Genomic DNA, 14,189 nt, shown 5'->3' with positions numbered 1-14,189 from the left:
TTGTCTACCATATCCTAATGAAATCATTTATTTCAAATTTTCTACCCCTTCACTCCAGAGCCTCTGAGAGGCTGTGTTATTATTTACCACTCATTAATCCACACCAGAACAGATTATACACCGATTTATCTTCAAAAAGGAAAATGCTGATGAATACAAATGATGAAATACATTTAAAAGTACAAGAAATGCATTATTAAATCTTCCACTAACAGAATCTTCACTCCTACCACTAAATCAGTATTTTTGGACTGGTCAAAACAGTAACTGACCAAATATTGTGGCTGTAAAAGGTAAATCAAAATTATTGTATGCATATTCATAATCTAACAGCAAAATGAACAAACATTTATATATCTAATTTGACATGTGGCAGATTGTAAGCAGTGCTTCTAAAGTGAAGTGTTTCGTTTCAGTATGTAAGCTAAACAATGCTAGCTATTGAAAGAAAAGATAAAATGTTTTAGTAATAATTTATTTAAAATGCATAATGGTTTCCATCAAATATCAAGATCTTCATCAGGGTCTTCCTCATCCCAGTCATCAACCGCATCTGGTTCATAATAAACTTTGCTTTGACCTTCATTTATTTTACTCATATAAGGTAATTTTAGATTATGCTTCTCCAGTTGCTGTGTTTGGTCGACCTCTATTTTGAATGTAGTGAGTTCACCGGGATTCAATTTAACAGGTTCTTCATCCTTTACTACCGCTTTTGTTATCCTCTCACATTTTAATACAGATGTTGTACCGTCATAGGATAATATTTCTTCTGTCTTTACGAATTTATTGCCTAATTTTATCTGTACTGCTATTTTTAATGGGTCACTATCACTGTATGTAATTGTTGCATGTGCCAAGTGGATTAAATGCTTTTGTAATTTAGAATGCATTTGTAGACAATCTTTATGCAATACTAATATCAGTTTAACATTTTCGTTACTTTTAAGCTTCCTTATATATGTTAAACATTTATGCCAACCCATTCTCAGGGCCATTTGATTTACTGAATCAATGAAAACAAGACAGGGTTGTTTTGTATATTCAATAAAATTCTCTGAATTAAATTCTGTGTGATATTGAACATCTTGGTTTTTAAACACTTTTTCCCATAGTCTAACAGGTTGGTCATAACAAAATAGGTTGATTTTTTGTTGGTCTCCGACTAAGCTATTTAAAAGAGGCAAAATATTGATGTTGTAATCATCTTCTACCAAGACCATTGGTGCTGATCGTAATTTAAATAGAGTCATATTGAATTGAATAAACTCTTACAAGAATATGTTATGAAGCTCAAAAACAACATTAAAAAAATTTTCGGTTTTTGAGGTTATATGTCAAGAGAACACGTCAACCCGTTCATAAATCGTATTAATTTCAGAACTCTTCTTAAGTCTCTATTTTTATTTAAATGTAAGAGTAATAATATATTTGTTTCCATTTTTGTTATTTATAAAAAATATGTAGTAAAACCAATATTTGTTTAAGATACAATGCAAAAAATCTATAATGTTTTTGGCGTGAAATGAAAGATATGTTGATTTGTCGTCATTGTGATAAAATGTCAATGTCAATGATTTGATTGACAATAAAAGTGTATTGAAATATAGAAAACTGCGCTTTAAATAAGTGAAATTCAAAATTGAATATGAAATAGTTTTAAAATTACTTTATATGTAAATATTGTAATATAGTTAGGGAAGCGTTTAAATGCTCATTTAGTGGTAGAAGAAATTGTATGCTAAGAGTAAAAAATTCGTCATGTTCAAGCGAATTATTCCTTTCAAAATGCTAGTGAGGCAGGCAGCATTTGTCCCTGCCTATAAACCACCTGTAGAAAAGGATTTTGAAACAATAAAATACTTTGTAAGACGCAATAAAAAAATTCTAGTACTAACTGGTGCTGGAATATCGACTGAATCGGGTTCGTACGTGGAAAATGAATCATGTAATAAGATTTTGTACAATGAAATTTTAATAATAAAGATCTCAATGGAAATGCTTAGCAATTTATTTGAAAACATTTTGAGGTTCTCTCATTCAGTCATCTCTCTCAGAACGAAAAAAGCATTTTTCTTAACTTTATTTGTATTCTAAAATATTTTTCTAGGAATCCCTGACTATAGATCTGAGGGAGTAGGTTTATATGCAAGAAGTAATCATAAACCAGTGCAGTATCAAGAATTTGTGAAATATCCTAAAGTGAGACAGAGATACTGGGCGAGGAACTTTGTAGGGTGGCCAAGGTTTAGTGTGGTACAGCCAAATGCAACACATCATGCTATTAGAGAATTAGAAAAGGTATAAAAGTACATTACAAATTTTCTACTTTCAATCCTAACCTTATGTGGTGTGAAAAACAAAAGATAAGCGATATTTGACATTTAATGATATGATTTTCTTAAGGGGTAAGGGAAGCAATTTAATTAGCAACCCATATTAATATTTTGCATAGAATCAATCATCTTTTTACACATATAATAAAATTTAATGGCGGTATTACTGGAAAAACATTCTGTATATCATAAAATATTTAGAAATAAGAATATTTTTAACAGATACATGTGTATTGGTAAAATATGTACACAAAAAGACAGATAATACAATGACATTGACAATGTGATCTAATTTCAAATGATTTAAATTCTTCCTTTTTTTCTAATGGCTTGAGACCTAAAAACATGTAAAAACTCCTTGAACACATTCTAAATGGCTATGCTGATTTTAACAGTTCTGTAATGGGAATGTAGCTGATAAATGTGGGCTACTTTTTCAAAATTCTACATTAATAGTTACTTGCTATCATTATTGCTGTAGTAAAATAAAATGTATACTAAAAAAAGCAAATTTAAATATAAAGTAACTTTATACAGAAGATAAAGTGACGATTTATCTAATTATTTTCTCAGATCAACAAAGTAAGTGCAATAGTGACTCAAAATGTTGACCGTCTGCATCACAAGGCTGGTTCGGAGAATATTATTGAACTTCATGGTACTGGTTATATAGTGAAATGCTTACAATGTACTTTTGAAGTAGATAGATATGAGCTTCAAGAGACAATAATGCAGCAGAATCCAGATATGGAAAGTAGTGTTACAATGATCAGACCTGATGGAGATGTTGAATTATCTAGAGTGAGTTAAAGCAATGATTTTTTATGATTTATTCATAACTAATTTTTGAGTTATTTCAATACTTACAAAAATACAAATCTTTCCTCTTTATAATATTTGTATAGATTAAAGGCTTGATTTTGTCTTCTATATCTGTTTGTTATGTTAATGTCACTTTTTATAATTACCTTTTACTGCAATTAATTACTCTTTGTAATTACCTTCTCTACGAAAACATATTGAGATAGACATTTGTAATTCTCTTTGATAAGAACAAAGGTATATACCTAAATTAAGAGCATAATTTTAATACTAAAAAACTAAAATACATTATTTTCATTCTTAATCAACCTAATTACAAAAAGAAGGTTATTAATTTTTTTTTAAATGTTTGTTTAATTTTGACAAGACATTTTATTCTTTCAGGAACAAATTGAAAAGTTTCGAGTACCATTGTGTCCAAAATGTGAAGGTCCTTTGAAGCCGGATATAGTGTTCTTTGGGGACAATGTTCCCAAAGAGAGAGTAGAAAAGGTCAGAAGTGAGGTAAGTGAAAGTGATGCGGTGTTTGTGTTAGGTTCAAGTCTAACTGTGTATTCTAGCTATAGAATAATATTACAAGCAAAGGAAGAGAAAAAGGAAGTTGCCATTTTGAATATCGGACCAACCAGAGCTGACAATATTGTGGATATAAAAATATCAACAAAATGTAGTGATATATTAACAGATTTACATAAAAGGGTTTAATATAAGCTTTTAATGATGATTTGATTATTTTTAGATGACTTGTGAATAATAATTGTTAAAAACAATTATGAAATACTAGTTTAATTTTAAATATGTGATTATATTCTACCTCTGTTAAAGTTTTAAGTAACTTGTGTTTCTAAATAAAACCATAAAATGGTCATAAAGTTTTTTTATTTCGTACCAAAATGTAAATCAACATATCAAATCAAACCGCACAGACATTCCTTGCTTGAGCCGTATATTGAGGTAATTAACAGTTTGTTCAAACTCAAACATTAGTTAATAAATTAAACATAGCTACTACTCAGGCACAATAACATGAGACGAGTCTAATGACGTCAGCGTCAAGTTCCAAGAACAAGATAAACAATAGACAATGAAAACAAAACACGAATTTTTCAATTATATTGGTTCATTCCTTAATCACGTGACGCTTAAAAAGAGTAGATCGAAAAAAATCACGTGTATTTTCTGATTAATAAAGTAAATGTACATAATGAAAATTTGAATTTGGTAGTAAAAAATACACTTGTTTTATGTTTTCTATGTGATTTAGAATGCAGAAGTTCTCAAGGGCGAGTGAACGTCAAGAAGTAATTTTAAAAAAATATCATGTCATAAACGAACAACCCGTATGACAAAAATTACAATCAAAACAAATCATGAACTCTCATACTCAGAGTCATGTCACAAACAGCGCCAAAGTGCACATTTATGATATTGATTCTACACTAAGGGAAGTGGGAGATCACATTTTATATGAAATTTTAAAAAGAACAATGTCTTGTACACTCGAAGTAATTAAGGCAGCATTTTTTTATTTATAAATGTCGATTTTTTCGTCAAAAGCCTAAATTTAGTGCCTTTCTTATTAATAATTAATAATTCAAATATTGCTACACATCTTGCACAAATTCATTTTTTAATCATTTTTAAATATAACCGTGGGATACCACTCTACACATTTGTGCAAAAACATTTCATCTGTTTCTTACAGAGCATATTTTTGTACAGTCAGCTGCAAATATGCATACAGTTACGAAATTTAAAAAAAATTTAAATGAGTTCAGTTTTAAAAATAATTTCATATATTCCTTTATGTTATTGAAGAATACACGTATATTTATTTTTGAAACTGAAAGCGTATACAAGTTTATATAATTTTATAAGTATACTTATGCAGCTGAGTGTACTCGTGAACTGTCAGTTAAGGAACAATTATTAAAAAAGTATACTAAAAAAATTATTTAAATTTTAAGCAATAAGATTAATCTTATCACATTCACGATACCAAATAATTGGAAATCTTAATAATTACACTAATATTATTAAAAGCATTCTTTTTTTTTAATTTCTAATTTTCCAATTCTCGTCATTTCAAATACACAGTAAGTCACAGTTTAATTTGAACTCCGTCATTTTACAATAAGACTATCTTTTGTTTTTATCCAAAGCAATTCTACGCATTTTATACTAAAATAGGTTAAAACCAAATGATTGATTTTACAAAAATATTACCTTTTTCTTACAATTTTTCCAAAGCATTTTTAACTCTGACATTCAGAAAATAATATGGAAGTAGAAATATTATGGAAGTTTCGACTTAGAAATAGAAACGGAACAAAATTCAAATTCAAATACATACTTAAAAAACATATTTAAATATCCACGAGAAGAAATAAACCGTTCACAAACCGGCTCAAAAACCAAAGCATATTACTGCAAATAAAATTGAAAATTACTCGATTGCAGCAAGGTTGCATTTTACTTTGGACATCATAATCAAGAGCATATGAAAAGGAAAATAAATTTCAAACTAATAGAATTCAATTTTATTTGCACCAATCTATTCTCTGTCAGTATGTGTGAACCCTATCTCTTCTGTGAATAGAAAAAAAAACATTTTGTTTATGGAAAAAGTCTAGTCAGATTATAAGCTGGCCAAGTTCACAACACATCAGTGACACAATAAAGGCTCACATTTTACAAAAAGCTATAGCAGTTCTTAACTTTATTTCTATTTTGTACCAGATGTTATATTAAAATTTTCCCCTACATTATATCCATTTTTATTCCCATTAATTTACACTAAAGACAGCTTAAATGATCCTTAAACGTCCTGAGTGTGGTAGAAAGTCATTAACTTTGAACACTATTAATTCAAGTGCATTTAATTTTTTTTAAAATAATTGATTTCAAAGTACTTATTAAGACAACAGAATATAGAAAGAATGTTTCAATGTTATACTCAACCTTGAGTTACAGTCTTCTAAGTCCCGAAGCTTCTTCAAACCATAGATATATAATTTATAGACATAATCAAGGTTGGTTTTACGCCCTGGGCGTAATTTCTCAGGCGCCCTGGGCGGAAGCTTACGCCCTACCTTAACGCCAGTAATCTAATCAGGACAATAAGGCGATAAAAAGACCTTCTGAGGCTTTTACTTGGAATAAATTCCCTCAGTTTATTAACAATACTTAGGGCCTGTCCCATCAAATTGTAAACTGTCAGATAACAATCCAACGTGTAAAATAAGCGATGGAAATATCGGATTTTGTTACCTTATCTGACAGTGACGTCATAAGCTATCTTAGCCTCTATCAGCCAGTGGTGGGACAGTGACAATAATGTTTAAAAATCAACTCTATTTGATGTTAAACTATAGATTACATATCTATGGACTTTAGATGTTTTTATATTCGATATTCCGACAAGATATTTGAAAACATCAATAATTACGTTATTTTCTAATATAACGGCAGTGAATTGTATATCGTTAAATCATTTTACTTATTCTAATTATGAAATATACAATTATTTTAATGACATTCAAAAATAGTAAAAGACATTAAGTAGAACGTGAATTAAGAGTCCCTTGCCATGAAAATGTCAAATAAAATCGGTATGTCAAAACTGTAAGTACAATTAGGAAATCTGGCGGTGTACTGATTTAAAAGTATCCAATGTTTTGTACGCATTGAGACAACGCGAAACAATAACCAATAGAAAGTCAACTTTAAAATGTTTCTGTACGAAGAAAATATGGTCATGTTACACGGTTAATTGTTTTATTATTATTATCCTAATTATTTTGTAATAAAGGACAAATGAAACACTGTGTATTTCCGCGACTATACATCGATTTATCCAGATCCCATCATTGTTATAACCATTGCAGTTTGTCAAATTTTCACTGGCGGAATTGTGGTGCGACTGATCGCTTTGTGGAAAAGGGATTTAACTGTATGATTCTACTTAAATGTCTTTCACTATACACTACATTAATAACCGTGCAAATACAGTACAAAACTACTGCAGTGACCGTATTGCCATCTTTTTCCTTCTCTTTAACAAAATAGAGACAATATGTGTTTAATCACTGCAGTGGAATTCTACTGTTATCCTAACGTAGTGCTTGAAAATGTTTATTGCTAATTATTTTTCACATCAAAACGATCAAAATCATATGAATGGTAGAGAAATAAGATTTAGATTGCATAGCTATTTGTTAAAAAAACAGAATAATTCTAATAATGAATTCTTATATGATGTACACTGAAATATTTACTGTAAGTACATTTTATTTATACAATTCTTTGTACAAACGCATTTTGTTTTTTAAATTATTTCTACCTTTTAAATTAGGGATGTACAAAATGTTTATACAATCAGTTTTCAAGATGCTTCACCGACAGCGAAGGGAACTGTACATGAAAATTTAAAATAAATTTTGAGCATTACTTCCAATTAGTTTATAACTTGCAAATTCTTAAAAATCATTTAATCTAAATTCCAATTGAATATTTCAGACACATCATATAAAAACCATTATCCTTACATTACACAGAAATCATTCACATTGGTCTTAAGCACTCATTCATTCACTAAACACGTTAAATTGTTTTATCACTACATGGATACGTCCGGCTTCAATTGTCTATTAAACATTATAAAAAGTAATCCGCCTGAGGTTTCTTCGAAGGCACACCTCGAGATTCCTGCGGAGCTGCCTCGAATATTGTGAACTCTCGCTGGAGGTTCTCATTCAGTTCTAGGATAGCCGCTACATTGCCACATCTGAACAAATATATTATTTTATAGTACATAGTTGTTGCTTGCGACTTCGTCCGCAAGAAATTACAAAATAGTTATACATATAGTCTATGTTATTCACAGATAAATTACCTTTGTAACGGTGAAAGAATTTGTAAAATCAGCCCAGTAGTTTTTGAGTTATATCAATACATATAAAAAACAAATATTTCCTCTTTATAATATTAGTATAGAGTGTAATCAAGTAAGCAGTGAACAGAATCCGAGTAAAAAATCCTCATAGCATATTAAAGAACAAAATTTAGCAATCATTTTTGTTAAATCTTCTATCAAATAATTTAACAAGTAAAAGAGAACAAAAGAACACAATACTGGCTCACTGTGGGTTGACTTCACCCATATTTCTGAATTGATTCGAATTTTTTCATCATTCATTCATTCATAAAAACGTGAGATAAATGAAATTCAAAAATCACGCTGGTACATGGCGGGATTCGAACCCAAGACTTGTAAAGTGCTTAAACAACTGAGCCACCGATTCTCTCAATCTAAGAGACACATATTACTCGTTAATTCCTGAACCCAAGTCCAAATGGAATGTAAATTGTCTAAGAGCAGTCTACTAACCTGTAACAATAATTAGGTGCGGACCAGACTGTGAGCACGGTCTCATTGAAGTGCCACTTGTAGCCCTCCATGACGAGCTGGTGCGCGCGACAGATCATGTCGATGTCATTGGATACATTGAACTGTGCTACCACGTCCGACCCAAACAGGTAGCCCGCGCCACGCGGCGACACACCCCACCCCTGAGTATCTAAAGTAAGGAAAAAATATTGCAACTATCAAGTAAGCGAGGCCAGCGGTACTTTATACCAGTACGGGCTGTTGCCCGCGACTTCGTCCGCGTGGCATTAGAAAACATACGAACTATATAAATAACAAAAAGCTACGTATCCCTCTGGAACCGGACACTTATCGGGGATGAAGCTTATCCCATGTTTACTTCAGACTTTGTTTTATATCTGTGCCAAATTTCAATAAGATATGTTGAACCGTTGCAGAATGATCGAGTAAATATTAAAAAACTAAATCAATGAATCCCACGGAAACCGTAACTATTCCAGGGATAAAAAGTAGCCTATGTGTTCTTCCAGACTATGCTTTAAACCTGTGCCAAATTTCATGGAGATCCGTTCAGCCGTTTAGGCTACAAACGCTAACAAACATGCATCTATCCATCCATCCATCTAAACTTTCGCATTTATAATATTAGTAAGATTAAGAAATTTGACTTCAGTCAAATTAGTTACAAGTGTTGACTATTCAGAACAGATCATGCGACATCTGTAGTGAGAAGGTAGTTTTTTCTATTACATATACCTTGTTCAAATAAAAATCCGATTTGTTACTAACTAAAAGAGTTCATGTAAAATTTTTGTTTAACATCGAAATAACATTAGCAACTCTTGTACAATAACAGTTTCTTTTTACTAGCAAATTTCCCAAAATAATAAAAAAAAATTGTATTGGCCGCTTTAAATAAAATTGAGAAATCGATTTAATTTTTTTTTATCTAATTTAGGAGTTGTATTTATATTATTCATAGATTTATAGATAACATGACTATACCTTTCTTGTGTAAAAACATTTGCCATCTTTTGCTAGTTGTAAGAGAAATAGTTGGTTAAGTGCCGTAACCTTACCTTCAGGGTCGCTCCACAATAAATCACACATTGGTCCATCATGAGGTACTTCTTGTTTACGATCTATCGTACGTATCTGATCTAATGTCTGTATGGAGGGACTGAGACCGCCGTGCACACAGAATATCCTTCCATCAATTATAGCTGACAGAGATAAATAGTCGAAGATTTCTGTACAGTACCTTTAAAATGCAATTAAATCAGTTAATCACATTTTTATCATATCACTCAATTTTTAATCTATACATATAATAAAATTAGAGTGTCTGTAATATTAAAAGAAAAATCCCAGATTTCAGGAAGATGTATTTGTATTGCTAATAATGAAAATTGCATTTAAAAAAATTTTGTCTGTCTGTCCGCAAGCCGCATTTGTTCCGGGTAATCTTTATCTTTTAACTATTTTGATATATTCCATATTCTTAAAAGTTATTTGTTAATCTGTGCTATTTATTAATACTATTTATCTTTGTTTAAAACAACAAAACGGAAGGTGTAGTGGGGGATAGTTTTATAAAACACATGGCAGGGAGGAGTGACTCGGGCTCAGTTGCAGTCTCGGCGCTCAGTCGCCAACAAGCTTAGTGTTTTACTAGTCGTCACAACGGAACATTCGACATATTTGCGTTGTCGTATTGGAGTTAAATTTGTTTTCAAGTCATTTACAAGTATTGTTAATATGGCCGTCCGTCTATATTTTAAAGGAAGTCATTTGTAGAAAAAAATATCAAACACTCTGAAGCCGATTTCGACAGAACTTTCACTCGAGGATAATTGATATGGACGGGCATTTTATAAGCTACATTTTGAAAATTCCGCGATGTCCAAATAGCGTAACAGGTGGTCCAAATTTGCGAAAATCTGAGCGACTGCTCGTATGTAACATTGTTTTAAACAATAAGGCATGCTTGTATTGTGTCACTTGTGAAGCAGTGTTTGAAATTTGTTTCAGGAGTTGACTGTTGTCCTCGTAACTTACAAAACAACATAAATCACTGTCTGTCATATATCTTCTAGTTTAATAACTGTCTATATTTAACATAGATTATTCTTTAGTTACCTCCACACAGTAATCGAACCATATTTCCTTAAACATTCATCGTAGAATCCATAAACTTGTGTGATCTGACGTGACTCATGGTTGCCACGGATCAGTGTTATACGGTCTGGATAACGAACCTGCAATCATAGAATTTCTTGAACCAGTAAATGGTCTTTTTTAACATATACAAAATAACCAATTTAAAATGCACTTCAATAATTTTTTTAAACTTATGAGACATCATCATTATCAACTTGCCCTTATCCCTTACGGAGGGTCGGCACAGTATGTGGTGCTCTTCCATACATCTATCAGCCGTAATATCTGAATTCACTCCTTTCTTAAGCATATCCACTTTCACCAAATTCATCCATACTTTCTTTGGTCTTCCTCATCCTTTGTAGCCATCCACATTCATTCTTAACACTTTCTGGTTTATGTCCCCCATTGTTTTGTCGCATAACATGTCCATACCACTCTAACCTTTTGCTTCTCAATTTCTCCACCACTGGTGCTACTTTCAAACTTCCTCTAATATACACATTCTTAACTAATTATTTAAGACATAACTATTCATGGCGAGCGCTAAAGTCGATCACTGAAGCTATTTAGTGCCACTACTAGAAAAATACATATCGGTGGAGTTTCATAATTACCTTAATTTCAATATGTTTACTTTTTTAAGAGAAATGTTGTTAATTAAGCAATAAAACCTGGGTATTTAGGTTATCTGGTATTATTTACACTCAGCGTACATGCAAAGTGCATGCAAGTCATTCATTTGGTGTGCCAATGAAAATTGGGTGAACTAAAATCTGTGTTATGTGATGAGCTATACACAACATTACTTTAATTTTTATTATAGTCCACTTCTTTTTCTTAAAACATATTTTTGTAATAAATACAACAATGTTTACCTTCAATGCCAGTAATAGTAAGAAAGTTTCGACTGAATAAAAGCCTCTGTCAACAAAATCACCCATAAACAGGTAATTCGTCTCGGGAACATCACCACCTACTTTAAATAACTCTTTAAGGTCATAAAATTGTCCATGAATGTCACCACAAACCTGTAAATGAAATACAGGTTTCTAAATTTGTCAACCTGAAATTATTATAAATAAAAAACAATCATATGACTTATTCAATGTAACATATATAAGTTATGTCCTGATTAATAAGAAAGACATGAAAAATGTATATGTGGGTTTGTGTGTATGATAAATCTATTGTGATAGAGCTAAATCCAGACTGATTCAGTGATACTCTAAAATTTTCAACAAGTAACATTGAATGCAAGTTAAAGTAGGACATTTATGGTTCCAAACAAGGAGACTGTATGAAACATTGATATATCTGTAATGTATTTATTGTTGTAGTTAAAATTTACCGTAACTGGTGAGTCTACTCGTTGCACGTTACTTTCTTCGACAAGAATCTCGCGGGCTTTCGCACAAAGTGCCTTAACCTCCGCCTCCATTATTATCTCGCATCTTTTCAATTGTTCTATTTGACGGTCCAGGTCACTTGTATCAGACATCTTATGTATATTTAGTTTACTTACAGCTGGAATTCAAATAAAAACGTTTAATCTTGGAGGGTATAAGGTGGTCAAAAAGCTTCGTGGTCGTTGTTACATACCGTCAATTCGGTTTGAGGAAGAGGTGGCGTGTGTTGTTTTTGTTAAGAATGAATTGTTTTTTTATATTGTAATACTCACGAAGACTTGGATCTCTCTTAGTGTTCAAGAAAACTTATTGATAATAGCATTAGCGTTAAAATTCACAAAATAGTTCACACTTCACAAACAATCACAACTTGTCTGCACCATAGAGTCAAAATTTTATTAGGAGGCAAGAACATAATTTTATTTCCATTAAATGAATCTACACCAAAATGAAAAAATAAAGACTATTGTATCTTATAAACGTAGTTAATGGGAAGTTTTTGTTCTTGTTCTAGTTTACTAAGAAATAGTGCAAGGACAATTATTAAGTCATTTTTGAATCGTCGTCATCACATAGTCTTTGATAAGTGCAAACCATAAACTTATTTTGCAAACTGTCAAATGACAATGACAAATGACAGCAAAAACAATATGATTCACGGAAAGAAATAAGAAAAACATTACTTGGTAACGAGGATGATTTAATATTTTATGGATATTTCTTACTTAAGGTAGTAAATAACAATTGTCGAAACTATTATCTTAAATGGGATTTTATCTAATTTATTACGTATGCGTACGACGCAGTATGTAAACATGTCTGACGCTGTGGTATGCGCGCGCATGAGTTTTGAATGAATTTTTTTGACATTCAATTCAATCTGACAACTGCGAAACCTACTATAGTTTTATTACGATACGATTTTTTTTAGTCCTTGTGTAAATAAATCCGTTTACGTACTATTGAAGTCGAGATTTTAAAGATTAGCGTCGCGTATTGTGATTGATAATTGTAACAGTGTTAAGTGTTGAGTGTATCTTGTGGAGAAATATGGGCAATATTCACACTGTTGGGCCAAACGAGGCACTTATAGTCTCAGGTAATTTGCAGTGTTTTCCTTATCATAATATTCTGAATGTATCATCATCATGATGTTGACAACCGAGATTTTATGTTAAGAAGTGATTTACATTACTTTTTGAACATGAAAACATGTTTCAATGTTTTATAATTATTAATTACTTAGTAGCTTTTATAATTATGAAACATACTCATTTGTTTTTGTTAAACTGATTTGAATATGCACATTTTTTTACGTATAAGTTACGATTTGCAAATTTGGATGTGTTGTGTTTATACGACCAGCGCCCATTCCATATAAAATGACTTAATTATGATTGTTTTCAATGTCAGTACCGTCGAAGGTCACAAAATGGTAGTACTAGACACTTAACTTATGTTAATAGTATATACTCGTATGTTTCTGTATATTTTTTGTACATTGTACAAAATAACTACACGAAAAAATGAATAGGTTAGTAACTAGTGTATTATCAAATTTCTGAAGTATGTTCGATCTAAATTGGGCATAGCATCTATGAGTCAGAAAGTCCATTACAGTGTCTATAGTAAATTACGTTTTTATGACTACAGTGTTTTGTTTATTGACGTATTTCAATGGTCAACTATTATGAAGGTATGAGTAGCGCCTGAAATTATAGAAATTATAACAATTTGTTACCAGTGAATAATCAGCGAAGACACGTCAAAAAACTGTCATATTTTCGCTAGGAGGATGAAAGGTATATGATTTTCGGTAGTGGAAATCCACGCTTATGCATAGTTTGATGTTCACTCTTGAATCCAGTACAAGGTCGGCAGTAAAACATTCAACATCAATAGCCCAAAAGGAAAGAGGTCTCCTACGTGAAACTTGAAATACTCAAAATCTAAAGATTCATATCATAGTCATAGATCAGCCGAAGACAAGGTTTGACAACAGCAGGTTTATTCAGCGCTATAACATCGTAATAGAATAGAAAATAATCTAAGGAACCGGAATCAAGTTGATGA

At 31.4% G+C, this 14,189-nt stretch overlaps 4 protein-coding genes across 5 annotated transcripts in view; 2 read left to right on the top strand and 2 right to left on the bottom strand.

The window, feature by feature from the left end:
* Positions 1-456: 456 nt before the first annotated feature.
* On the bottom strand, positions 457-1,341 carry LOC106107371 (elongator complex protein 5). The gene has a single exon (XM_013288210.1). The coding sequence runs from the start codon at positions 1,251-1,253 to the stop codon at positions 501-503; it is 753 nt and encodes a 250-aa protein (XP_013143664.1). The 5' UTR covers positions 1,254-1,341; the 3' UTR covers positions 457-500.
* Positions 1,342-1,582: 241 nt separating this feature from the next.
* Positions 1,583-3,926, top strand: LOC106106565 (NAD-dependent protein deacylase Sirt4). Its single transcript, XM_013287168.1, has 4 exons — positions 1,583-1,924; positions 2,111-2,301; positions 2,910-3,137; positions 3,543-3,926. Exons 1-4 carry the CDS (start codon positions 1,762-1,764, stop codon positions 3,861-3,863), a joined length of 903 nt encoding a protein of 300 aa, XP_013142622.1. The 5' UTR covers positions 1,583-1,761; the 3' UTR covers positions 3,864-3,926.
* A 2,644-nt stretch (positions 3,927-6,570) lies between these two features.
* Positions 6,571-12,505, bottom strand: LOC106108667 (serine/threonine-protein phosphatase 4 catalytic subunit). 2 transcript variants are annotated; one of them, XM_013289930.1, is made up of 7 exons: positions 12,310-12,505; positions 12,059-12,234; positions 11,586-11,738; positions 10,687-10,805; positions 9,627-9,808; positions 8,548-8,737; positions 6,571-7,944 (listed from the first exon to the last, which is right to left on the bottom strand). In XM_013289930.1, the coding sequence occupies exons 2-7, from the start codon at positions 12,206-12,208 to the stop codon at positions 7,815-7,817; spliced, it is 924 nt and encodes a 307-aa protein (XP_013145384.1). In that variant the 5' UTR covers positions 12,209-12,234; positions 12,310-12,505; the 3' UTR covers positions 6,571-7,814. The 2 variants fall into 2 exon arrangements, with proteins under 2 accessions (XP_013145384.1, XP_013145391.1); XM_013289937.1 differs by having other exon boundaries at positions 12,389-12,503.
* A 454-nt stretch (positions 12,506-12,959) lies between these two features.
* LOC106107315 (flotillin-2) overlaps positions 12,960-14,189 on the top strand; it is a 164,263-nt gene continuing 163,033 nt past the window's right edge. The window contains exon 1 of the mRNA XM_013288125.1: positions 12,960-13,215. Coding sequence (XP_013143579.1) covers positions 13,167-13,215 — 49 coding nt within the window. The 5' untranslated portion in view covers positions 12,960-13,166. The remainder of the gene's footprint in view (positions 13,216-14,189) is intronic.

The sequence above is a fragment of the Papilio polytes genome, unplaced genomic scaffold (genome assembly GCF_000836215.1).
Source record: "Papilio polytes unplaced genomic scaffold, Ppol_1.0 DF824269.1, whole genome shotgun sequence".
Taxonomy (NCBI): domain Eukaryota; kingdom Metazoa; phylum Arthropoda; class Insecta; order Lepidoptera; family Papilionidae; genus Papilio; species Papilio polytes.
Note: the sequence above shows the minus strand (reverse complement) of the source record. Positions and strands in the feature narration are given on the sequence as shown.

What these genes read in the sequence shown, in the direction of transcription:
- LOC106108667 (XM_013289930.1), bottom strand. Translation starts at nt 12,208, where the DNA reads ATGTCTGATACAAGTGACCTGGACCGTCAAATAGAACAATTGAAAAGA. An exon ending in GAGTAGACTCACCAGTTACG is followed by an intron (nt 11,739 to 12,058) that starts GTAAATTTTAAC and finishes TTTCATTTACAG; the next exon opens with GTTTGTGGTGACATTCATGG. An exon ending in GCACCTAATTATTGTTACAG is followed by an intron (nt 7,945 to 8,547) that starts GTTAGTAGACTG and finishes ATATTTGTTCAG; the next exon opens with ATGTGGCAATGTAGCGGCTA.
- LOC106107371 (XM_013288210.1), bottom strand. Translation starts at nt 1,253, where the DNA reads ATGACTCTATTTAAATTACGATCAGCACCAATGGTCTTGGTAGAAGAT.
- LOC106106565 (XM_013287168.1), top strand. Translation starts at nt 1,762, where the DNA reads ATGTTCAAGCGAATTATTCCTTTCAAAATGCTAGTGAGGCAGGCAGCA. An exon ending in CTATTAGAGAATTAGAAAAG is followed by an intron (nt 2,302 to 2,909) that starts GTATAAAAGTAC and finishes TTATTTTCTCAG; the next exon opens with ATCAACAAAGTAAGTGCAAT. An exon ending in GAGATGTTGAATTATCTAGA is followed by an intron (nt 3,138 to 3,542) that starts GTGAGTTAAAGC and finishes TTATTCTTTCAG; the next exon opens with GAACAAATTGAAAAGTTTCG.